The 23,427-nt window shown below is 55.5% G+C and overlaps 1 protein-coding gene across 1 annotated transcript in view; it reads left to right on the top strand.

The window, feature by feature from the left end:
- Positions 1-22,588, top strand: part of LOC143834730 (calcium/calmodulin-dependent protein kinase type IV-like) — a 49,245-nt gene extending 26,657 nt beyond the window's left edge. Inside the window, exons 6-11 of the mRNA XM_077331418.1 lie at positions 2,126-2,216; positions 3,661-3,735; positions 6,210-6,285; positions 13,806-13,932; positions 16,672-16,824; positions 19,407-22,588. Of these exons, the coding sequence (XP_077187533.1) occupies positions 2,126-2,216; positions 3,661-3,735; positions 6,210-6,285; positions 13,806-13,932; positions 16,672-16,824; positions 19,407-19,691 (807 nt within the window). The 3' untranslated portion in view covers positions 19,692-22,588. The remainder of the gene's footprint in view (positions 1-2,125; positions 2,217-3,660; positions 3,736-6,209; positions 6,286-13,805; positions 13,933-16,671; positions 16,825-19,406) is intronic.
- Positions 22,589-23,427: the final 839 nt, after the last annotated feature.

Genomic DNA, 23,427 nt, shown 5'->3' with positions numbered 1-23,427 from the left:
TAGGCTACACCTGGTCATGTGACACGCTTGCCTTAAAGGAGAAGCCCCTAATTTCTCTCAATTTCTGTCGGTCTTGGATTTTTCCTTCCTCCTCTGCCTTTGTCGATCCTCTCCCCCTCCCCTCCAAGAAAAGAAAGAGGCTCCCTGCCTGGCTCCTCTCCCCCCCCCCTTCAAGAAAAGAAAAAAAGAGGCTTGGCTCCCCCCCATCTTCTGAGCCTCCCTAACCACGTGCAGAAGACTTTCCTGTTTCAATGGGGAGGGGGGGGAGAGAGGAAGACCCGAGTTCAAAGCGATCTGAATTCAACAGGATTGGCAATGGAATAAAGAAAGTGAGTGCAGACTCTGCCCTGGTCTGTCCGTCTTTCTCTGAACCTAACCTCAGAGGACAACATAGAACAATATCAGGTCCGAGGAAAGGAACACTCAGTCTGGAAAGCTCCTGCCCTGCTAAACCTTGTTGGGCTCAAATCCAGCTGCTCTCCTGCAGACCTCCTGAGAATTTCTTCATGGAAGAGAAGATGGAGAAGGCTTTACTGGCCAGGAGATGAGCGTGGGCCTGCATGCTTTCCTAAAGGCAGAAAACATAACCTGACTTCCCAAGAATAATCATGGTGGTCTTCAAGAAGTCCAGGAACACCTTAAGACAGGGGTAGTCCACCTGTGGTCCTCCAGATGTTCATGGACTACAATTCCCATGAGCCCCTGCCAGAAAACTGTTTGCTGGCAGGGGCTCATGGGAATTGTAGTCCATGAACATCTGGAGGACCCTGCCTTAAGAGACCTACATGCTTTTCGGGTTTGAGCTTTCCAGGGTCAGCACTCCCTGCCTCCGATACAAGGAAGAACAGAGGCCCCAGAATCCTTATGTTCGCGCCCCCCCCCCCCCAACCTTCCAGTTGGGATAAAGGACCCCGGGATGGTATTGGAGGAAGGGAGCTTTGACTCCCAGACAATCAAGTTGGTGCTCCAGATTCAAATCGAACTGATCAAAAGGAGGCCAGTAAAAGAGACCAAGCCCTTTCTTAGCACCTCTCTCTTGGTTCTAGTTTGTTGCTGGGCATAAATGAAGGAACAGGGTGGGAGGGGGAGGGGTTCCAGAAAACAATGGACAGGCAAGATGGGAGTCTGTAATCGCCCCTTACCAAAAGCCAAGCTTATTTCTTGTCTCTGAACCTTGGGGATGGGAGAAAGATCCTTAAGGTTGCAGGAAGAGCTAATAAGCAGAGGATTTGGTATCCAATAATAGCCCCTACAAAGACATTTTCTCCATTAAACAAATAAATGGGGCTCCTATGTTGGAGTTATCCAGCAATGCTGAATTTGGGAGCCTGTGGCTCCGTTGTGACCTGTAGGGTCACCCTAAGTGTGCCCCCTCTGAGCAATTCCCCAGAATCCTTTTCAGCACAGAGATTCCCCACAAGTAGCCGGAAAGAAGGTTGAAGCCTTGCAAACCTCAGTCAGTGGCTGAGGGGACCCCTGCAGGTTCTCTCAAGCCCGTTCCCTGGGATGTAAATTATCGCCAGGCATAAAAGAGACAGAAATTTCAAAAGGGAAAACCCGAGAGAGTAATTAGGTAGGCCCCTGTTTCTCTGTACTTAAGGTCTGTGGAAGAGCGTTTCCATCACAACCAAGGGCCTTGAAAAGGCAGCAGAATTCATAGAAGACCCAAAAAATACCCAATCTCTCCGTCCCTCTCAGCCGAGGTTTGAGAATTTGACTGCACATCTCCAGGGGGGGGGGGTCCCCGTCAGCACCTTACGGTGACCCTCAGCCACGTTAATCAATGCTGTTGCTTGGATTTTTGATCTCCAGGGGCGACTTGTGGAACAAACGCAATTTGGCTCATTCCCAGATTTGGCCATTTCCCAGAAACCTGATTGGGGAGGGGGGGGCAGTTGTTTGTTTCTCACGTGTCCCTCCTTGAAATCCCTTGTCTTGACTCACTCTGGCCTGCTGGGCTTCCTGAATCAGTGTGGGCCACCGCTGGCCACAGCGCTGCACTTGCTGGGGGAGGGCAGAGTATCCCCTCCAGGTCCCTTGCTGGCATTCCTGCGCTGTGGTGCTGCAGGAGAGGGGCTGGCTGGGGTTTTCACGCAGCTGTCTCTCTCGCCCTCTTCCCCTGCAGTATTTGCATGCCAACGGAGTGGTCCACCGGGACTTGAAGCCAGAGAATCTCCTCTACGCAGATCTCTCCCCGGAGGCTCCTCTCAAAATTGGTATGGCTGGGGAAGCCAACTGGGCCAAGGGCAACCTGTGTTTTTGGTGCTGCCACACTTTGCATCATGCGTCTACGGTGCTGCTACGTCATGCAACGGTGATGTGATGTCATTTCCAGCCCAGTCCCTGCAGTGACATCACGGAATGACGCTATGCTCCAGGAACGCTCTGGATCTCTGGGCTGAAGTACTGTGCAGAAATACCGTGCAATGTAGTGATTCCCCTTCTGTTTCGGAGGCCTCAAAGGTGTCCTGGGAGGCTGCCTGCTTGCGCACAGGCATTTGACAGCCGTTGAGTGCAGGAGGCCGGGCTGGTGGCTGATGAGGTTCCCATAATAAGCTTTTAAGGTTCTGGGTGGAATTTCCCCCGTAGCTTGGCTAGCACTGTAGATCAACTGCAGTAAGGCCCATTGCCAGAAATTATTTGTTAGAGGGGCAGTTTTTTTTTAAATAAAGGGAGCAATAAGGGAGGCCAAGGTCCATCCAGGGTTGACAACCTCCAGGTGAGGGCTGGAGAGGTCATGGAAATGCTTCTTTGTGACCATCCTGTCCAATTTTACCCAGCTCCCACCCACACATTTCTTAGGAACGCTTTTTTGCCCAGTCCCAGCAAAGTTAAGGGGCCTTCGTTTACTTCCTCACTCTACTGGCCGTCTTTAAGCAGCAGCTGGGCAGACACCTTTCCTGGATGCTTGAGGCTGGTCCTGTGTGGCCCCTTCCACCTCTAGGGCTCTAGGATTCTCCCGGGAGGGTGAGAGCCAAGGACAAGTGACCTCTGTCTGTGGGGACAGTTGGGTGGGGCAGGCGATCTGGGGCACCTGGCATGAGGGTAGGGGGAAGCAGGGGTGGTCATTTCTCACAAAGGGGGGGGGAGAGCAATGCCGGAGGAAACGGGACTCCCATCTTGCAAATGGGCTCCCAGTGCACTTGCTTCCCAGCTTCTCTCCTTGAACCATCAGGAGTGCAACGGGGGGGGGGGGCGGGGGGGGCAAGGGGAAGGCCGGTCCTGGCACTGAACTTCTTGGGGGGCCCAGCAAGGACCCCTCCAGGGATGAAGCGCAGGGGGGCCTTTGGCAACAGATGCCACCCATACTCTGGCTTCAGGGCCCCAAGGCTGGCAACTGCCGGGAGGGGAGATGGATGGGGCAGGCTGCCACCCATCAAAGGCCCCCTGCAAAGCACAACCCTCCCCCCGAAATGCCCATTACAAGGCGGCAGGGGGGGGGTGCACTCAAGCTTCCCCCTCCCGGGCACCAGATGGGTGTGGAAGGGGCTGCTGTGGTGGGTGGCAGGACAGACTTCAGGAAGGGCCTCGTCGTGCAACAAGCAAGGCCCCGTCTGACCGACCGAACGGAGCGGGACTCCATCTTGCGGCTGAGGAAAGAGAGGGGGGGCCGGGGGGCCTCAGCCACTCCCTGCTTTAGTCCTGTCTGTTTCGTTCCAGGTGATTTTGGGCTGTCCAAGATTGTGGATGAACAAGACACAATGAAAACAGTGTGCGGCACCCCAGGATACTGCGGTAAGGGGACCACAGGAAAAGGGGCGGGAGAAGGAAATGGTGCTGTCGGCCTTTCTTGTGCGGGAAGGGGTCTGAAGGCCTCCGTGATGATGCAGTCACAAAATGGCTGCCGCGAGGGGTGTGGCTGGACGCACGCGCAGATGCAGAGCAGGCCAAGTGCAGGGGAAGAGAAGGGTAGCTTGGGAGAAGACCCTGGGAAGAGAGAACAAAACCAACACTGTGGTGTGAACTGCCAGTTAAATGTTTTGGAAAAGTGTAAGGCCAATCAGATCTCCAGTGGCCCATCAGGAACCTTGCTGAGCAAAAGCTCTCCCACTTTCTGAAAACTCTTGGTGGTGTCAGGAAAGGGTCTAGCCATTTCTAGGAATTAGAGACAAGCCCTATGGTGCGTGATAATGATAATTCATCCTTCCCCTGAGGGGAGGGAAAAGGTTCCATCTAAGGAGCTGAAGGGGGGAACTGCTGCATTGTACAAGACAGCAGGTCGTTCCCTGAGGATGTCGCCATTTCCCTGTAGGTGTCCAGCAGGAAGAAACACTCTCAGGCATCTCCCATGCTGCGGTGCCAGGGTCTGGCTTTCTGGCCGCCAAAGCAGCTCCTGGTGTGGCGCATGGGGAATAGGTGATCCGCATGGAGGTTTCCTTGCCCTTTTCCCAGGTCTGGTTTGCCATCCACCTGCATGTGCTTCCTCCATTTGAAACGTGTGTGGGTGTTTTGTGCATGCTTGTGCACATGACGTTGCTATTTCTGTAGGATGCAATTAAAAATAGCTTGTGTGTCCGTGGTTAACGACAAGTCCAAGCAGCACTGGGGGAAGAGAAAAAAAGAGGCCAGTATTGTGGGGGGCAGAATCCCCCTGGGCAGCAGGTGGGAAGGGACTTGGAGATCTGGGAGAAGAACCAAACAGGATCTGTTCAGCTCCCTCACGGGCCCAAAGGAATCTCTGTCCATCTCCAACAAATCGCAGATGCTGATTTCTGTCCCCCCTCCCCCCCCCCCTCCCACCTATGCCTAATTGTATTTGCCAAAGGATTTACTTTGATGGATTTACTTCCTCTGATAATCTCCAGGTTGTATATCCTGGCTTTGCCCTGCCAGCCCCTCAGCAGGTTAAAATGCCCACTCTCCTTTTGGAGCCAGCGGAAACCCACCCATCTGCAGGCCCTCCCGTATATGCCCCCCTCTCCTCCCCCCTCCCAAAAGGGGGGTCGTGTTCTGAGATGCAGGGCAAAGCCACTCTGTGGGAAAGGGCGTCATGAATGCCCCCCCAGCAGACAGTCGGCAGTGCTTTGAACTGAGGATGCGTGTAGGGAAGGCAACTGACTTGGTCTCCTCTGTTGGTGTCAGTCCGTGTGGCCTAATCCATAACCCAAAATGGTGCTCACTCTCTGTAAGGTCAGGGATGAACGCTTGCCAGCCAAGGAGCACAGCGTCCGTCCACTTCTTCCAGAACTTAGAACCTGCTGGCCCCTTTGGACTGGTGACCAGGGTGACGGGGGCCTCCGCCAATGGCTGCCCAGAGCTCACGGCACAATGTCAGGGCGTGGGGTTGAGCATTGCTAGTAACGCTTCAGCATTTCAGGAAGAAATGCCTTTAAAAGGAACAATCCTGCGTTGAGCAGGGGGTTGGACTAGATGGCCTGTATGGCCCCTTCCAACTCTATGATTCTATGATTCTATGATTGCTGGCATTCCCTTCCTTGCATACCAACTGCCTACTTTCAGCATACAGCTCTTTCAACCTGCACAGGGAAGCTCCCGTGGCCAGGCGGAGGGAAAGCGGCTTCCTAAGGATGCTTGGCAGGCTGCAGGAAGGCGCCTACAGACGCCACGCTGGGGACTCGCGACGTGATGCGTGGCAGCCGCGGAATGTAGACCAAAGTTACACACAGAGCAAAGTGCAGAGGGCCACGAGAAGACACGGCGGCTTCTGACACGTCCTTCACACTGTTTGGAAACACCTTGAGAACGGCCTTTCTCTTTTCCTCACATGCTCTGCAGCTGCTGAAAGACAATCTAACGGGCCCTGGGAAAGCGGCCTTGGTGTCCGGCTTCTCCGGCCCTTCTGCAGGAAAACCAGCAGAGCTTCTGTGAGGTTTAATCTGCAGCGTTCAAGCAAGATTCCTCCTTCCTCCTCGAAGCCAAGCCTCTTCACACCCTCTGGAGACGTCTCACTTTTCCCCCCGTGGAAATGAGTGGGGATGGAACACGTGCCCACCCAGGCAGCCTTTCGCTCTCTTCCCAGCCCACAATGGCAAGCGACCCCCCGCTGCGCCTCCGTCCAGGAGGGGGGTGAAAGCGAGGGTCAGAGCCATGCCTGGCGCGGCTGAGCGTGTGCGGAAAAGGAGTGGGAGAGCAGGCCGGGCGTCACATGCCGGGTTTCTGCCAGCTGCTAGCACACCAAAGCACATTGTGAGCAAGGTTGGGGTGGCGAGGAAAACATGCATTGCCTTTCCCTTTTCTGCTGCCTGCAGCTCCTGAGGTCCTCCATGGGTCCCCATACGGTCCTGAAGTGGATATGTGGTCGGTCGGAGTCATAACATACATCTTGTGAGTGACCTTAAGCTACTTTCTTCCCCGATGAGTGGGAAATGGACTTTGAAGGGCTGATGTGAAAGTCTCCCTGCCTCCCCCCAACACTCTAACCGGCTTCTGCTGTCCCCATATTTGCCCCCTTCCCATGCATGTAGGCTGACCAAGTCAACATTATTTGTCGTACAACTGTGAATTACTGAGCAGAAATAAACTGGTCAGGATTTCTTTTTGTTTTGAATCTAATTGTCTGCAAGCAAGGTTGGTTCTCCCTCAGACAGACCCAGACATTTATTGTTGATTGATTGATTGATTGATTGATTGATTGATTGATTGATTGATGATACATCTAGGCTGGATCAGCTAAGCTTACAGAATTTCTGCCACAATATGTGCAGGGTCAGACCAGGGAGGGTCCCTCCAGTCCAGCCTCCCGTCACCCAAGGGCCAGCCAGTTCCTCTGCAGGGCCAGCCACAGGGCAGAGAGGCCGAGGCCTTCCCCTGAGAAGACCCTCAGAAGAGCCCTGCTGGGTCAGACAAGGGAGGGTCCCTCCAGTCCAGCCTCCCGTCTCACCCAGGGGCCAGCCAGTTCCTCTGCAGGGCCAACCACAGGGCAGAGAGGCCGAGGCCTTCCCCTGAGAAGACCCTCAGAAGAGCCCTGCTGGGTCAGACAAGGGAGGGTCCCTCCAGTCCAGCCTCCCGTCTCACCCAGGGGCCAGCCAGTTCCTCTGCAGGGCCAGCCACAGGGCAGAGAGGCCGAGGCCTTCCCCTGAGAAGACCCTCAGGAGAGCCCTGCTGGGTCAGGCCAGGGAGGGTCCCTCCAGTCCAGCCTCCCGTCTCACCCAGGGGCCAGCCAGTTCCTCTGCAGGGCCAGCCACAGGGCAGAGAGGCCGAGGCCTTCCCCTGAGAAGAGCCTCAGAAGAGCCCTGCTGGGTCAGGCCAGGGAGGGCCCCTCCAGTCCAGCTTCCCGTCTCACCCAGGGGCCAGCCAGTTCCTCTGCAGGGCCAGCCACAGGGCAGAGAGGCCGAGGCCTTCCCCTGAGAAGACCCTCAGAAGAGCCCTGCTGGGTCAGGCCAGGGAGGGCCCCTCCAGTCCAGCTTCCCGTCTCACCCAGGGGCCAGCCAGTTCCTCTGCAGGGCCAGCCACAGGGCAGAGAGGCCGAGGCCTTCCCCTGAGAAGACCCTCAGAAGAGCCCTACTGGGTCAGACAAGGGAGGGTCCCTCCAGTCCAGCCTCCCGTCTCACCCAGGGGCCAGCCAGTTCCTCTGCAGGGCCAGCCACAGGGCAGAGAGGCCGAGGCCTTCCCCTGAGAAGACCCTCAGGAGAGCCCTGCTGGGTCAGGCCAGGGAGGGTCCCTCCAGTCCAGCCTCCCGTCTCACCCAGGGGCCAGCCAGTTCCTCTGCAGGGCCAGCCACAGGGCAGAGAGGCCGAGGCCTTCCCCTGAGAAGACCCTCAGCAGAGCCCTGCTGGGTCAGGCCAGGGAGGGTCCCTCCAGTCCAGCCTCCCGTCTCACGCAGGGGCCAGCCAGTTCCTCTGCAGGGCCAGCCACAGGGCAGAGAGGCCGAGGCCTTCCCCTGAGAAGACCCTCAGAAGAGCCCTGCTGGGTCTGGCCAGGGAGGGTCCCTCCAGTCCAGCCTCCCGTCTCACCCAGGGGCCAGCCAGTTCCTCTGCAGGGCCAGCCACAGGGCAGAGAGGCCGAGGCCTTCCCCTGAGAAGACCCTCAGCAGAGCCCTGCTGGGTCAGGCCAGGGAGGGTCCCTCCAGTCCAGCCTCCCGTCTCACGCAGGGGCCAGCCAGTTCCTCTGCAGGGCCAGCCACAGGGCAGAGAGGCCGAGGCCTTCCCCTGAGAAGACCCTCAGCAGAGCCCTGCTGGGTCAGGCCAGGGAGGGTCCCTCCAGTCCAGCCTCCCGTCTCACCCAGGGGCCAGCCAGTTCCTCTGCAGGGCCAGCCACAGGGCAGAGAGGCCGAGGCCTTCCCCTGAGAAGACCCTCAGAAGAGCCCTGCTGGGTCTGGCCAGGGAGGGTCCCTCTAGTCCAGCCTCCCGTCTCCCCCAGGGGCCAGCCAGTTCCTCTGCAGGGCCAGCCACAGGGCAGAGAGGCCGAGGCCTTCCCCTGAGAAGACCCTCAGGAGAGCCCTGCTGGGTCAGGCCAGGGAGGGCCCCTCCAGTCCAGCCTCCCGTCTCCCCCAGGGGCCAGCCAGTTCCTCTGCAGGGCGAGCCACAGGGCAGAGAGGCCGAGGCCTTCCCCTGAGAAGACCCTCAGAAGAGCCCTGCTGGGTCAGGCCAGGGAGGGTCCCTCCAGTCCAGCCTCCCGTCTCACCCAGGGGCCAGCCAGTTCCTCTGCAGGGCCAGCCACAGGGCAGAGAGGCCAAGGCCTTCCCCTGAGAAGACCCTCAGGAGAGCCCTGCTGGGTCAGGCCAGGGAGGGTCCCTCCAGTCCAGCCTCCCGTCTCACCCAGGGGCCAGCCAGTTCCTCTGCAGGGCCAGCCACAGGGCAGAGAGGCCGAGGCCTTCCCCTGAGAAGACCCTCAGAAGAGCCCTGCTGGGTCAGGCCAGGGAGGGTCCCTCCAGTCCAGCCTCCCGTCTCACCCAGGGGCCAGCCAGTTCCTCTGCAGGGCCAGCCACAGGGCAGAGAGGCCGAGGCCTTCCCCTGAGAAGACCCTCAGAAGAGCCCTGCTGGGTCAGGCCAGGGAGGGTCCCTCCAGTCCAGCCTCCCGTCTCACCCAGGGGCCAGCCAGTTCCTCTGCAGGGCCAGCCACAGGGCAGAGAGGCCAAGGCCTTCCCCTGAGAAGACCCTCAGGAGAGCCCTGCTGGGTCAGACCAGGGAGGGTCCCTCCAGTCCAGCCTCCCGTCTCCCCCAGGGGCCAGCCAGTTCCTCTGCAGGGCCAGCCACAGGGCAGAGAGGCCGAGGCCTTCCCCTGAGAAGACCCTCCGAAGAGCCCTGCTGGGTCAGGCCAGGGAGGGTCCCTCCAGTCCAGCCTCCCGTCTCCCCCAGGGGCCAGCCAGTTCCTCTGCAGGGCCAGCCACAGGGCAGAGAGGCCGAGGCCTTCCCCTGAGAAGACCCTCCGAAGAGCCCTGCTGGGTCAGGCCAGGGAGGGTCCCTCCAGTCCAGCCTCCCGTCTCCCCCAGGGGCCAGCCAGTTCCTCTGCAGGGCCAGCCACAGGGCAGAGAGGCCGAGGCCTTCCCCTGAGAAGACCCTCAGAAGAGCCCTGCTGGGTCAGGCCAGGGAGGGTCCCTCCAGTCCAACCTCCCGTCTCACCCAGGGGCCAGCCAGTTCCTCTGCAGGGCCAGCCACAGGGCAGGGAGGCCGAGGCCTTCCCCTGAGAAGACCCTCAGAAGAGCCCTGCTGGGTCAGGCCAGGGAGGGTCCCTCCAGTCCAGCCTCCCGTCTCCCCCAGGGGCCAGCCAGTTCCTCTGCAGGGCCAGCCACAGGGCAGAGAGGCCGAGGCCTTCCCCTGAGAAGACCCTCAGAAGAGCCCTGCTGGGTCAGGCCAGGGAGGGTCCCTCCAGTCCAGCCTCCCGTCTCACCCAGGGGCCAGCCAGTTCCTCTGCAGGGCCAGCCACAGGGCAGAGAGGCCGAGGCCTTCCCCTGAGAAGACCCTCAGAAGAGCCCTGCTGGGTCTGGCCAGGGAGGGTCCCTCCAGTCCAACCTCCCGTCTCACCCAGGGGCCAGCCAGTTCCTCTGCAGGGCCAGCCACAGGGCAGGGAGGCCGAGGCCTTCCCCTGAGAAGACCCTCAGAAGAGCCCTGCTGGGTCAGGCCAGGGAGGGTCCCTCCAGTCCAACCTCCCGTCTCACCCAGGGGCCAGCCAGTTCCTCTGCAGGGCCAGCCACAGGGCAGGGAGGCCGAGGCCTTCCCCTGAGAAGACCCTCAGAAGAGCCCTGCTGGGTCAGGCCAGGGAGGGTCCCTCCAGTCCAGCCTCCCGTCTCCCCCAGGGGCCAGCCAGTTCCTCTGCAGGGCCAGCCACAGGGCAGGGAGGCCGAGGCCTTCCCCTGAGAAGACCCTCAGAAGAGCCCTGCTGGGTCAGGCCAGGGAGGGTCCCTCCAGTCCAGCCTCCCGTCTCACCCAGGGGCCAGCCAGTTCCTCTGCGTAAGAGGAACTTTTACTCCCCTAGAATGCAACTCAAAAGTTTCCCTGTTTGGAAAATGTAAATTGTGGCTTAGGTTCCCGGTTTGTGGGGGGGGTTTGTGGGGACCTGGCTGGCCTGTATGCAGACTGTGCGGGAACCCCCCAGGTGGACTCTGAAGGCCAGGGCACGTGTTTTTCCCCACTGCAGATGGATCTGAGCTAATATGATGTTTCAGTGCAGCCACAACGCGATGGCAGAGGCACTTGCCTGATCTCCTCGGATCCTGGCAACAACCAGGTTGGCTCAGCCCTGTTTAGTACTTGGGTGGGAGACCCCAAAGCAAGCGGAGTGCTGCCAGGGGGGAGGGGGAGGCCGACCCTTCCCTCGGAAGCCCTGAGGCTCGCTGCCACGGGAGAGCTTTTTCCACCGGCAAAGGGATGCAGCCACCACGTGGTGTGGCCCTTGGCATCCCACCAGGCCGACCCCTCAGCAGGTGGGCAGGAAGGGCAAAAAGAGGCCGGGGCCTTTGCAGGCCTTCCCTGTTGACTCTGAGCAATATTGGCAGAGCTAGAGGTTGCCTGCCGGGGATTGGGGGTGGTGGGGTCGTTTGTGTTCGTGTGTGAGTGTTTAAGGAGACAGATGGCCGCCGTGGCCGATCCAAATGCATTTGTTTGGGACTGTGTCGTGTCCCCCCCCCCCCCCCGGTTGCAATCTCTTGCCAAATGTAAAGTGATGGAGCCCTGAGGCTTTTGATAAAACACTTCTGTGTGTTTGTGCCTTTTTCCTTTCTGACTGAGTGGACATTGGAACGGAAGACGTCGAGGCAGCAGATGGGGTGTATGTGAATTAAAAACCTCCTGCAGCAGCAGCAGCAGCAGCAGGGGAATTGTTAGCTTGAAAACATTCCCTTTTCTTTACACTCCCCAGAACATAGCCGTCTGCCCTGTCAAAAGGTTACAGGATAAATCACTTCCTTAAAAAGTAATCCGGTAATTGATTATGGTCAACAACATTTGTTAACTGCAGTCCTGAGATGCTGAAGGGGAAGCAGCAGGGACCCTCTACAGCAGCCCCCCCCCCTTCATCATCTGTGGGCTTCCCTTTTACAGCCCCGGCGAAGTCTCTCTGGCGGCTCCATTCCTGCCTTGCCTTCTCCCACTGAGCTGGGGCTTCACCCTTCCTCTCTTTCCCCCCTACAAGAACCCTGTGAGGTCTGTGAGCCTGAGGGAGGGACCCAACCAGTTTCTCCACAATTTGAAAGGGCCCCTCTCTTCCCTCTTTGCACAACAGCCCTTGGAGGTAGACTAGGCTGGGCAGAGGTGGCCCCCACAAGTTTCATGTCTTAATAGGGATTTGACCTGGAACTTTTGCTATTCAATTCTCTAACCTTTACACCACACTGTCTTGAAGGACTCCAGGCGTATAATTGGGGGCGGCAGCCGGTGAAGGGGGGCATCACCCCGATTTGCAGAGCTTCCCCAATCAAAAGTACCACCCTCCCCTGTAGGGGATAAGGCAGGGGAAGGGAATTTAAACCCCTCCCAAGCCGTTTTGTAGGATTAAGTGACACTTCAGAAGTTCCAGCGTCTGACTCGCATATACAAAAATCACGGGGACTGCCTTTGGCTCGGACCGGCCCCCCATGGGATTCTCAGAGGACGGCCTCCTTTCAGGTCTTGCTGCAGCTGCAGCTGGCTAAGGGTGATCTGCTCCCCTGAAGCCCCCTTGCAGGGCCTGTCTTTGGCTCCTTTGGTTCCTTCTCAGCGGCACCGCAGAAAGTTGGGGGCAACTGGAAAGTGTCATTCTTGTGGCCTGTCCCTCAGGTGCCGACTCAGACAACACCCCCGCCCCCCACCGCCAAAAAGAAACTTATTTCTGAAGCAGGCCATGGAAGAACGGTCAAACAGCTGACTTTGTCATGTCCGCTAAGAAAGACTTCCCTGCTAGGCACGTGTATCAGCCTTTCCTCCAAATTTCTGAGTGAATTAAAATTGAGGGCTGACTTTTTAAGGTCATGTGGGAATTAAAAATAACCGAGAGCCAGCTTGCTGTAGTGGTTGATTCCCCACACCTCCTCCGCGTGCCGCCAGCTGGGTGACGTTTGGCTGGTCATAGTCTTGTTAGAGCTGTTCTCAAAGCACAGTTCTGTCAGGGCTCTCTCAGCCCTGCCTACTTCACAGGGTGTCTTTTGTGGGGAGGCAATTGTAAGCCACTTTGAGACTCCTTCAGGAGGTGGAAAGTGAGGTATAATAACCAATCATCTCTTCTTCCAAAAGACAAGTTCTTGGCAGCAACCTGTGTCCTTGGAGAGGCAGGGTAGAAGTTCGCTGTTTCTCTGCATCGAGATTGATCACATGATGCAGGGGGAGGCAGAATTACTCCCAAAAAGAACAGAAGAGGAGTCCTGTTGGACCAAGCCACGCTCTGTTGCACCTTGGCCAAAACCCAGGGGCCATCAGGAGCTCCTCCTCCCTCAGGGCCAGAGCTCTGGAAGCCCTCCCATGGTGGCCCCCCAAGCCCCGGGAAGACCGAGCATCACCGGCCCAGACTTCTTTGCGACCTCCGCTCCGGATTTTCTTCAGCCCCCTCTTGAAGCTGCCTGTGCTTGTAGCTGCCACTACTGCCTGAGGCAGGGAATCCCACAGGTTAATGACTCTTTGGGGGAAGAAGGACTCTTTTTTCTTTGTTCTAAGCCTCCTGCTCATTGGTTTCATTGAGTGTCCAATGAGGTTTTTGCATTAGGAAAAAGGGAGCAAATCTCTTCTTTCCCTGCCCTCTCTCTCCCGGGCATAATTTTGCCAACCTCGGTCATGTCACTTCTCCAGCTGTCATTTCTCCAAGCTAAAGAACCCCAGCCCCTTTAACATGGCCAGAGCCATCGAGCATACAGAGACACAGCAGGCAAGCTCTAGTTGTAGATGGCTGCCTTGAACCCACTGGAACCATTTGTGTTCTGATTTTGGGGGGTTTGCCTCACACCCGTTGGAAATCGCAATATGCATTTGTGTGTGTGTGTGTGTGTGTGTGTGTGTGTGCCTGTCTGTCTACCCATCCTCTATGTCAGGGGTAGTCAAACTGCGGCCCTCCAGATGTCCATGGACAGCGAATGCTGGCAGGGGCTTCTGGGAATTGTAGTCCGTGGACCTCTGGAGGGCCGCAGTTTGCCCACCCCTGCTCTATGTGATGTGTGTGTGAAGTATTGTGAAGTCCCTCCTGCCTTGCCACACCCCTGTGAATGAACCCCCTCCAGAATTTCCTCTCAGGAACAGGTCTGGAGAAGTGAGGGCCGCTGGGAGTCTTTCCTGCTGCCTCCGGCTTTTCCTAACACGAGGTCTTCTCCGGGGACGGTTCTTGTCTCAAACTGGGACCAGAGTACCTTGGCTTCAGTTTAGTCATGTGAGTTTGAGGCTTGATTTGATCCGGAGCCTGCTGCCGTTTCTTTGGCTTCATACCCAACTCTCCCCCCCCCCTTGCAGGCTGTGTGGTTTTGAACCGTTCTTCGACCCACGAGGAGACCAGTATATGTACAGTAGGATCCTAAACTGCGACTACGAATTCGTCTCTCCCTGGTGGGACGAGGTGTCCCTCAACGCCAAGGACCTGGTGAGTCGTTTTGAATCCCGTCCGCTAGACGTGGTGTGCGTCCGTCCTGTAGTAACTCTCTCCTCTTCACAAGTCAGGTGGGAGTTAGAGATCCACGTCGTAGTTGAGGTGGGGAGGTGAAGGGAGTGGCCCTTCAAAACTGCCCAAGGCAAAGGTGTCAAAATTTGGTTGTTGGGGAGGGGGTTGTTGCTGGTTGTAATTTTAAAAAGGACCCCCTCCCCAGTTTCTGAGGCCACTCCCACTCGGGTATCAAGACCATGACTCTTCTACTCTTGCCGTAGCTGTGTCTGTCTTTGTCTGTGACATGTCCCCATCACTTAAAAAAAAGAACTTGCCAAGGTGAGAGGGGAGGGGGGAGGAGCAGAGACGGGGTCGCCCTCCTGGGGGGTGTTTCTCACTCACGCAAAGCACATGTCGTGGCTGTATGCAAAAAAGGCTGGTCTGTACACCTGACATGAATGCTGCCCCATGCTTCTGACGACGCTTGAGGGGCTTGTAAAGCAGAAACAAATGGTATTACAGCACAGAAAGTGAGGCAGAATGAAGGCAGCGCTAAAATGGTCGAACAAGTGGAGCAGCTTTAAGACTATTCTCTGCTTGCCCTTTCAAAGGCAGCCCCGGCCGGAGACTGACCCATAAGCAGAAATCTCTCACAGCATCACTGCTAGAGGCACAGCTGGGTGGAGGGAGGAAATCCAATAGAGACGCTGCAGCCGGAGGGGAGTGCGGTGGGCGCCCATGTTTCAGATTAAGCAGGAAAATCCACTCTCAGACATGCCCGGAGGTCATTCCGGATATACAGAGGGGGGGTTGACTCCACGGGCGATCATGAGCAGGGCAGGTTTGGGGAGGGGGGGCAAACAGCATCAGAGTGGACACTCAATTCAAGCGCAGATTGATTTTTTTTTAACCTGAGCCAAATTAGCTTCAAAAGCCCAGTGCATAATTACCTGCCGGAATTACCAGCTTTCCGCAGGGCCTGCAAGACGGAGCTCTTCCGCCAGGCATACAGTTGAGGCCAAGGCAGAGGCTGGGTTCCATCTTGGATCCCTTAGATCAGCAGTCCGCAACCTTCCGGCTGCCGCGGACCGCTGCTGCTGAGTAAGGGGAGAGGGCGGCCCAGGGACCCGCGCAGCCCCAGCGCAAACGTGCATGCGCAAAACTGCCACGCATGCGCCTTTGCACCCCCACCGGATGCAACCGTGCATGCACAGCAGTCTGCATGTGCGCATTTGCGCTGCCGGCATGCCGGCGGCCGCGGCTTCCTCTCCCCGCCCCTCCAGGCCGCCAGCAAATCGGCTGCCGAAACGGCTGATTAGCTTGTGGCCCAGCAAGCTTCTCTCCCCCCCCCTCCCGAAGCGAGAAGCTTGCCGGGCCACAAGCTAATCGGCCTGGTGAGCTTCTCACTGTGGGGGGGCGGGAAGAGGGAGCCGCCGCCCGGCACCGAGGCCTTCACAGACAGGCGCCGGGCTGAGGCCTGGGGGTTGGGGACCACTGCCTTAGATCCATCGGCCAGCTCCCTCGCTCATGAGACCAACATGATGACCTCTGACTGAACAGGCAGGGGTTATAGGATTAGAACGCCATCATTGTTATTATTATTGCCTATCATATAATGGGAACTTATGGGGTTTTATTGTGAGTTTAATGTTTTATTGTGAACTCCCATGAGACCTCCTGGCGATATACAAGTTTAAAGAATGAATGAATGAATGAATGAATGAATGAATGAATGAATGAATGAATGAATGAATGAATGAATGAATGAATGAATGAATGAATGAATGAATGAATGAATGAATGAATGAATGAATGAATGAATGAATGAATGAATGAATGAATGAATGAATGAATGAATGAATTAGGGTTGTAGGACCAACCAGAAGTCTAGAAAACCCCGACTGTAGCAGAACAGTGTTAACATGACACGTGAAATGACGGGTGGGTGGGGGAATGACGTAGTAGAATCCTCCTTGCAATGAGCTTCACACAGGAGGAGAGGCCAGGGCTAGGAGATGTCCCCTTTGGGATATGCTGCCACTGCCACAGGTGCCTGGATGGGCCACTGGCCTGATCCAGCATGGCTTCTCTTACCTTCTTAGGTGGGCAGATACCCCACCCCACCCAGTGAGCTTTTTTCATGGGAAAGTGGCTTGCGAGAAGAGAGACAGAAGCTGTTCTTCCAAGCCCATTTGGACTGTCCTTCCTTCCTTCATCATTTCCCACATCACAGTAAGGGGCGGTATATAAATTGTACGAATGAATGAATGAATGAATGAATGAATGAATGAATGAATGAATGAATGAATGAATGAATGAATGAATGAATGAATGAATGAATGAATGGTTTCCTTTCATCCTTCCTTCACCAGTTCTCATATTTCGTTCTTTCTTTCTTTCTTTCTTTCTTTCTTTCTTTCTTTCTTTCTTTCTTTCTTTCTTTCTTTCTTTCTTTCTTTCTTTCTTTCTTTCTTTCTTTCTTTCTTTCTGACTCTGCTCCCTCCTGTCCATTCCAGAGGAAACCTGGAAAGTGGCCTTGAGAAAGCATTTTTCCCATTTGGAATCCAGGGCAGAGCAAAACAGCCATGGGGATGCACCCGGCCTCTCTCTGTCACTTTTTCTGCCTCCTGCTTGGGATGGTTTCATCCTCCCAGGAGTATGGGGGAGCCTACTTGGTTGGCTTCCACCCTCCACCCCCAGTAATCCCTGGTGTTGTCATGATCGCTTTCTGCCCTGCAGGTTCAAAAACTGATTGTCTTGGATCCCCAGAAAAGGCTGACGGTGCAGCAGGCATTGGAGCATCCCTGGGTCACAGGCAAAGCCGCTAAGTTTGCTCACATGGACAGCACACAGAAGAAACTACAGGAATTCAACGCAAGAAGGAAGCTGAAGGTAAGAGCCGAGAAAGGCCAAGGGGGGAAGAAAGCCTCACACAAGACCCCCAGGTGGTGAATGCACAAGCAGGAATCCTCTGTGGGGCTGGGGATCTTGAACTGGGGAACTTGCTGGATGAAGTGAGAAGAACCGACCTCCAGGGCCCTTTCCTTCCAAAGTTGACACAGGGCTCAAGCCTTCCAGAAGCCAGTGAAATCTGCCTTGTTCCGAATAGTGTTTGACAGCTTCAACTTGATTTACAGTCCCATCTCAAGAATCCAGTCCCACCCCCTGCTCAGTGCAGGATCAGCCTCAGGCATCCAGGAGAAGGATCTGTCCAGCTGCTGCTTGAAGACGGCCAGTGAGGGGGAGCTCCCCACCTCCTCAGGCAGCCCCTTCCACTGCTGAACTAGACTCCTAGAATCCTAGAGTGGGAAGGGACCATGCAGGCCATCTAGTCCCACCCCCTGCTCAGTGCAGGATCAGCCTCCAGCATCCAGGAGAAGGATCTGTCCAGCCGCTGCTTGAAGACCGCCAGTGAGGGGGAGCTCCCCACCTCCTTAGGCAGCCCCTTCCACTGCTGAACTAGACTCTAGAATCATAGGGGGGGAAGGGGCCATGCAGGCCATCTAGTCCCACCCCCTGCTCCGTGCAGGATCAGCCTCAAGCATCCAGGAGAAGGATTTGTCCAGCTGTTGCTTAAAGACAGCCAGTGAGGGGGAGCTCCCCACCTCCTTAGGCAGCCCATTCCACTGCTGAACTAGACTCCTAGAATCCTAGAGTGGGGCCATCCAAGCCATCCAGTCCCACCCCCTGCTCAAGGTAGGATCAGCCTCAAGCATCCAGGAGAAGGATCTGTCCAGCTGCTGCTTGAAGACGGCCAGTGAGGGGGAGCTCCCCACCTCCTCAGGCAGCCCCTTCCACTGCTGAACTAGACTCCTAGAATCCTAGAGTGGGAAGGGGCCATGTAGGCCATCCAGTCCCACCCCCTGCTCAGTGCAGGGTCAGCCTCCAGCATCCAGGAGAAGGATCTGTCCAGCCGCTGCTTGAAGACGGCCAGTGAGGGGGAGCTCCCCATGTAGGCCATCCAGTCCCATCCCCTGCTCAACGCAGGATCAGCCCTAAGCATCCTAAAGCTTCCAAGAAAAGTGTGTATCCAACTTTTGCTTCAAGACCGCCAGTGAGGGGAGGGGGGGGGGCTCCCCACCTCCTGAGGCAGCACATTCCACTGCTGAACTACTCTGACTGTGAAACATTATTCCAGATATCTCACCAGTAACATTCTGCATGTAGTTTAAACATATGTCCTCAGGTCCTCTCCTCTGCTACCAACAGGTTCTGCTCCCTGCCCTCCTCCAAGTGACAACCTTTCAGAGACATCAAGAGAGTCGTCCTACCCCCTCTCAGCCTCCATTTCTCCAGGCTGAGGGCTATTCCGCACCAGGATCTATGTTGCAAATTGGTTGCAGAATGAAAAAATGCCATTTTTAATAGTGGAATTTGTGGTTATGCATACCTGCCTTTGTAGTGAAATCCAGTTGCGTTTCTATCGTTTCCCACAGGTTTCCGGTCTCGGCAAAAATCGCTAGCCAGGAAGCGATATTGCCGAGCTTTGTCCCACCTCTGGCCGTCAATCAAACGAGCAGCCAATGGGCGGCCATTATCACGCTCCCAAAAAGCCCCTTTCCCTTTAAGGCCGGTTAAAAAAAAAAAAACGTTGCAACGAATGTGCGTTGATTCGTTGCAGCGGAGAGACCCATCTAACTAGTAGGTGGTGTTTGAGCTGCCGTTTCATTGTTGCCACCCTCCCCCTGAGTGAAAAAAAATACACCCCCCCCCCTGCACGGGTGCAATTTTCGGCCGAAAATAAAGGGAAAAATAAAGAGAAAATAAACCAGCAAACGGGGCTGTGTGGTGCTTGGTGACTTAAAACAGCTCTGGGGAGGGACTGCATCCGGGGAAGCCTCACTGGGTAAACGAAGGCTCACCAGTGCGTTGATCTCTGATTGCTCCGAGAAAAAAAAATGGCGATCGCTTCGCCGGAAGATCAGAGGAGAGAGCCAGGGGGAGGGACTTTGCAGAAACCGCAACAATAGTAACGCACAGAACTTTCCCGCTAGTGTTGCAGATTGGTTGCAAGAGTGTAGCGCTTTCCGGAGGGTGAATCCACTATTTGGGATTTCCCTGAAAGCGCTACAACGAAGCGCTTTTTGCGGATCGGTTTCAGGAGTGTGGCAGATGGTCTACGACGTTGTGCATAACCGCATTTTTGTAGCGATTTCAATTTGCCACACTCCTGCTACAAAGAATCTGTGCGGAATGGCCCTGAATATTCCCAAGTCCTTCAACCCTTTCTCCTAGAGCTTTGTCCCCAGACCCAAACGCATTGCTCTTTGGGTCTTGTTTTGGTTGCCTGTCTCCCCTGCCGGGGTCTGCGTTTTCAGTGCTGCAGATTTACGAATCTTCTTGGTGTTTCATCTGCTTTTTTTTTTTTCCGTTCGGTTGTGGTTTTGTTTGTTTGTGTGGGGGACCCGCAAAGCAAGTAAGTAATGCATTTTGTAAAGATCACAAAGTGTCCCTTGTCACCTTGTCTTATCCAGGCGGCCATGAAAGCTGTCGTGGCTTCCAGCCGTCTGGGCAACCACGGCCACCATGAAGGCTCCAGAAATGGGCGTCAGCCAGACACGGCCAAAGAGCCCCGCCTGGACCAGGAGGCAGAAAGCGCCCTTGCTGTGGAAGACAGTGAGCCTTCCAGTGAAGCCTCCGGAAGCAGTTTGGCAGATGCCAGCCCAGCGCCTCCTTCGGCCGAGAACCTTGAATCTTTCCGAAGAGAGTACTCCGTGGCCCCAGCCGTTGTGGGGAACAGTGCAAGCTGCCCCAGCTAGCCCTGCAGGAATCCAGCTCTTTTGCTCTTGCCGACCTTTCAAGGGGTCTATCCTGCCCCCCACGCGCTGTCGAGAGACCCCTGCAGAAGCCACCTGCTGAACTGGGAGAGCATGCAGAGGGAGGGACAGTTCTTGCAAACAAAGAAATTGCGTGGCCGTGTATAGCTTTGCTTGTGGGTGCTCGGGCTTCAGTTAACAGTTTCATTCATGCTGCAGACTGCAAAATCCCTCCCCCCCCCCCCCCCGTTTCCAACATATAAGCACATTTTAATGACCTGCCATTTTAAAAGTAGGAAAAGGCTAGCGGAGGAAAGCAGCGGTATGCTTGCTTGAAAAACAGTCTTAGAGATACAAGCAGCCTTGTATCAAAACTGCACCCCAGAGTGTCATTGAAATTTTGATTTTAAAAACCAGATATTTGACAAATGCATTTTTGCTTTCATTGAGTAATTTTGGCAGACTTCGCCCCAAAAACACCGCAACAGTTTGCATTGCAGTATTGTTTCAGACTTGTAAACTTTCAGGACTCAGGTGTATAGAACCACTTTCTGTTTTAAGAGAGCTTGTTCGGTTATAGTCAGATTGCATGATAGTATTGTGTAAGTAGCCTTCTATTGGTTTTGCTCTGTAACAGTAGGTGATCCTGGATGACAATCACAATGGCTATCGACCTAGAGACAGTGTAGATAGACAGAGCCAGGTGAGTGCCCGGGTTGGTCTGGAACAGCAGAGCAAAGTTTGAGTCGAGTGGGTTTTCTGGGTATAGGCTTATGGGTGCCTGCACCCAAAAGCTTATTTCCAGGATGAAAGCTAGTTAGTCTTAAAGGTGCCACTCCACTCAAACTTCGTTCTGTAAACAGAGAGCCTAAAATTTGATTTGCTGACTCAGAAATCCCTGTCTTCTGTAGGTTGGGGCAAGCCAACGTGATGTGGGAGAACGGCCAGAAATTAATATAAACACAGAAAAGCTCTGGAAAGCACGAAGAACTCCTCCACCTAGAGGAGCCTGATTGCGGTTTCTCTGCACGGCCTTTGGCCTTGTCCCCTGCAGCGGGTATTGCTGGCAGGGCGGTCGTGCTTCTGTTGTGTATCTTCTGGTCGCTCCCGAGATGGATGATCTGTCTGCCTTCCGAAGAGGCTATCCATTGCATCTTTGTGAGTCTGTGTCCTGGCCTTGCCTCATTTCCTTTATCCTTTGCTGGGGAGAGGTGACATGGTTTTTTAATGTAGAGCCACAACAGAACCAGCCCCTCCATAGAGGAGATGGTTGTTTCTCCGCTTGAGTTCACGTTCAGCTATTTGGGAGGCACTGACCTGGCAGCAGTAAAGGGAATGGACAGGACAGAGGCAAGGCAACACCTGTGCAGAGCCAGGCTTCTCAGCTAGCCAAATGCCCTTCATTGCCATGGAGGAGCAGCTCAAGGTGTTGCTTGGTGCTCCGGGGGCAGATGCAGGAGGGCTCTCGGTGGAGACGAGGCTAAGGAGGGAGGGAGTGTGGGATCCGTTCTCGGGATTCCCTGCTCCAGAGTAGACTTTACCTTGCCCTGTTGTAGGGAGAGCCTGCCCCAGTCGACCCTTGCTTTTTGTTGGCATAGCCAAAGAAGATTTGATGGGGGGGGGGGTCAGATATATAACATGTTTGCTTTGTTTGCCATCATAGCACAAAGATCTTCACTGGGTCACTGTGGGTCAGCTGTGGCCCCCAGGCTCCACCCCCTGCGGTAGCCATTTTGTGGTTGCACTGGGTCAGAATTCTAACGGTGCCCACAGCATTCGGAAACGCTGATATAGACAAGTCAAGACCTGCACGGCATCCTAACCTCAGGAAGCCAGTCTCTTGTCCCAAGGGATTTATAATCTAGATGCTGAGAAAGGCATGAAACAGTAAATAACAGAGAACTATTTCATCCGTCTGACCTGGGCCATAGCCCATCAGAAAGGAGCCCCTTGTCCTAAAAGAAGCTTAGTTGGAGCACAGATTGATGTCACCAGGCGCACAGGAAGCATGTTTAGCCTCCACTTGCTGAGCTTTCCCAGTTTGGCATCCCCCCCCCAACAACTCTGAGATGCCCCCACCCTCAGCACAGCCTCCTCCCTTGAGTCAGAGTGGAATTTCTTCTGCCCAATCAATTTCTGAGACTCGATGCAGCTGTGACTTTACCCACAAGGGACCTTCCGTGGTGATAGCATCTGGAAATCTCTCCCTGAGGCCCGAGTGGTAGGGAGCGTCCCAGCAAGGCGTTGTCCGAACTGCTCATGGGGACAAACGGAGGGGCCCGCTGCTGCTATGGGCTCCGGCAGGGATAGTTCACTGCACCAGGTGGAGAAAGCATTTCCAAGCGCGTGACTTCTCTAACAGAGCTCTGGCCGGCATCTACAGAAGAGAAGAGTCAAGGCAGCTCACTCTGGGGACTGCCAACACAATATTTGGGTTCAACCGTTGCCTGAACTCCAAGGGCTGAACTTTTGCGTGTAATAACGTCCCTTGCAGTCACCTGCTTCATGCCTCCCGAGCCCAGACAAACCTATGTTCTTGCCGTCAAAAAGAGCCTGTCTTGGGCCGGTCCCATTCATTCAGCCATCTGTCCAGCTGGAGGGGGGGGGGATGGGCAGCATCTCTCTGGTCGGCCATTTAATTACTTCCCAGAATTGAAAAGCAGCTAAGATCCAGCAGGCGGGCCGAGGTGTGGGGCGATGTTGTTAGGGCACGAGAAAGCCCCAATGCCTTTGGGAAGATGGGGTGAAGCAGCAGGAAACCGACAAGGAGCTGGAAGGGAAGGATTTTATGGACAAGCCTCACCCGGTGTTTTGAGCTCCGTGAGCGAATGGAAAAATGTAAGGACAGCCTGCCTTTGGTAACATGTGCACCCCATCCTATTAAAGGGCTTGTGAAGACAGTGGTGCTTCTCACTTCCAGCCATGCATGGCGTTAGTGGTGCTGGTTCTTTGTTCTTAATTCTGCACCAGTATCTTTGTACAGCCTGGTAGCTGGATCTAAGTGCAAGCGTGTACAAGACAGGCTTTATTGTGCTCCCCCCTCGCCCCCCCCCCGGATTTGTTGATGTTGTGATGCCTGCGGTTACCCCTACAGAGCCCTTTCCTGCCAGTCTGTAGCAGCTGCTGCTGGCAATTCTCAGCAGGAATGCCAAACGTGGTAGTCGCTTTCCCAGTTGTGATAGAATGGACCCTCCAATTCTGAGGAGGGGCCGTGGCTCAGTGGCAGAGCATCTGCTTGGCATGCAGAAGGCCCCAGGTTCAATCCCCAGCACTTCTAGTTAAAAGGATCCAGGTGGGTGGAGACCTGAAGGACCTCAGGCTGAGACCCTTGAGCAGGGGTAGTCCAACTGCGGCCCTCCAGATCTCCATGGACTACAATTCCCATGTGCCCCTGCCAGCGAATTGTAGTCCATGGACATCTGGAGGGCTGCAGTTGGACTACCCCTGCCCTAGAGCAGGGATCTCCAACCAGGGGTCCATGGGAGCTCCAGAGGGGGTCAGCAGCATTTCTCCCCCTATCTTAATAGACTGGGCCACAAGGTAGGGAACTGGCTGCCTCCACACAGAGGGTTGGGCTGTGGGAGGGGGAGAAGGGGAGGAGGAATCAAAGGGGGGGGTTGGCTGTCTATGGAGGGCCTGGGCTGTCTTGTCAGCCGCTGCTGTTCTTTCAAGCCAGCATGAGCCAGAACCACTGCAGTAGGAAAGGTGGGGGGGGGAGTGAAAGGATGGCAAAGGGTGA

Source organism: Paroedura picta, chromosome 4 (assembly GCF_049243985.1).
Source record: "Paroedura picta isolate Pp20150507F chromosome 4, Ppicta_v3.0, whole genome shotgun sequence".
In the NCBI taxonomy this organism is placed as follows: Eukaryota; Metazoa; Chordata; class Lepidosauria; order Squamata; family Gekkonidae; genus Paroedura; species Paroedura picta.
The sequence above is the reverse complement of the archived record's forward strand: the minus strand, read 5'-3'. Positions and strand labels throughout refer to the sequence as shown.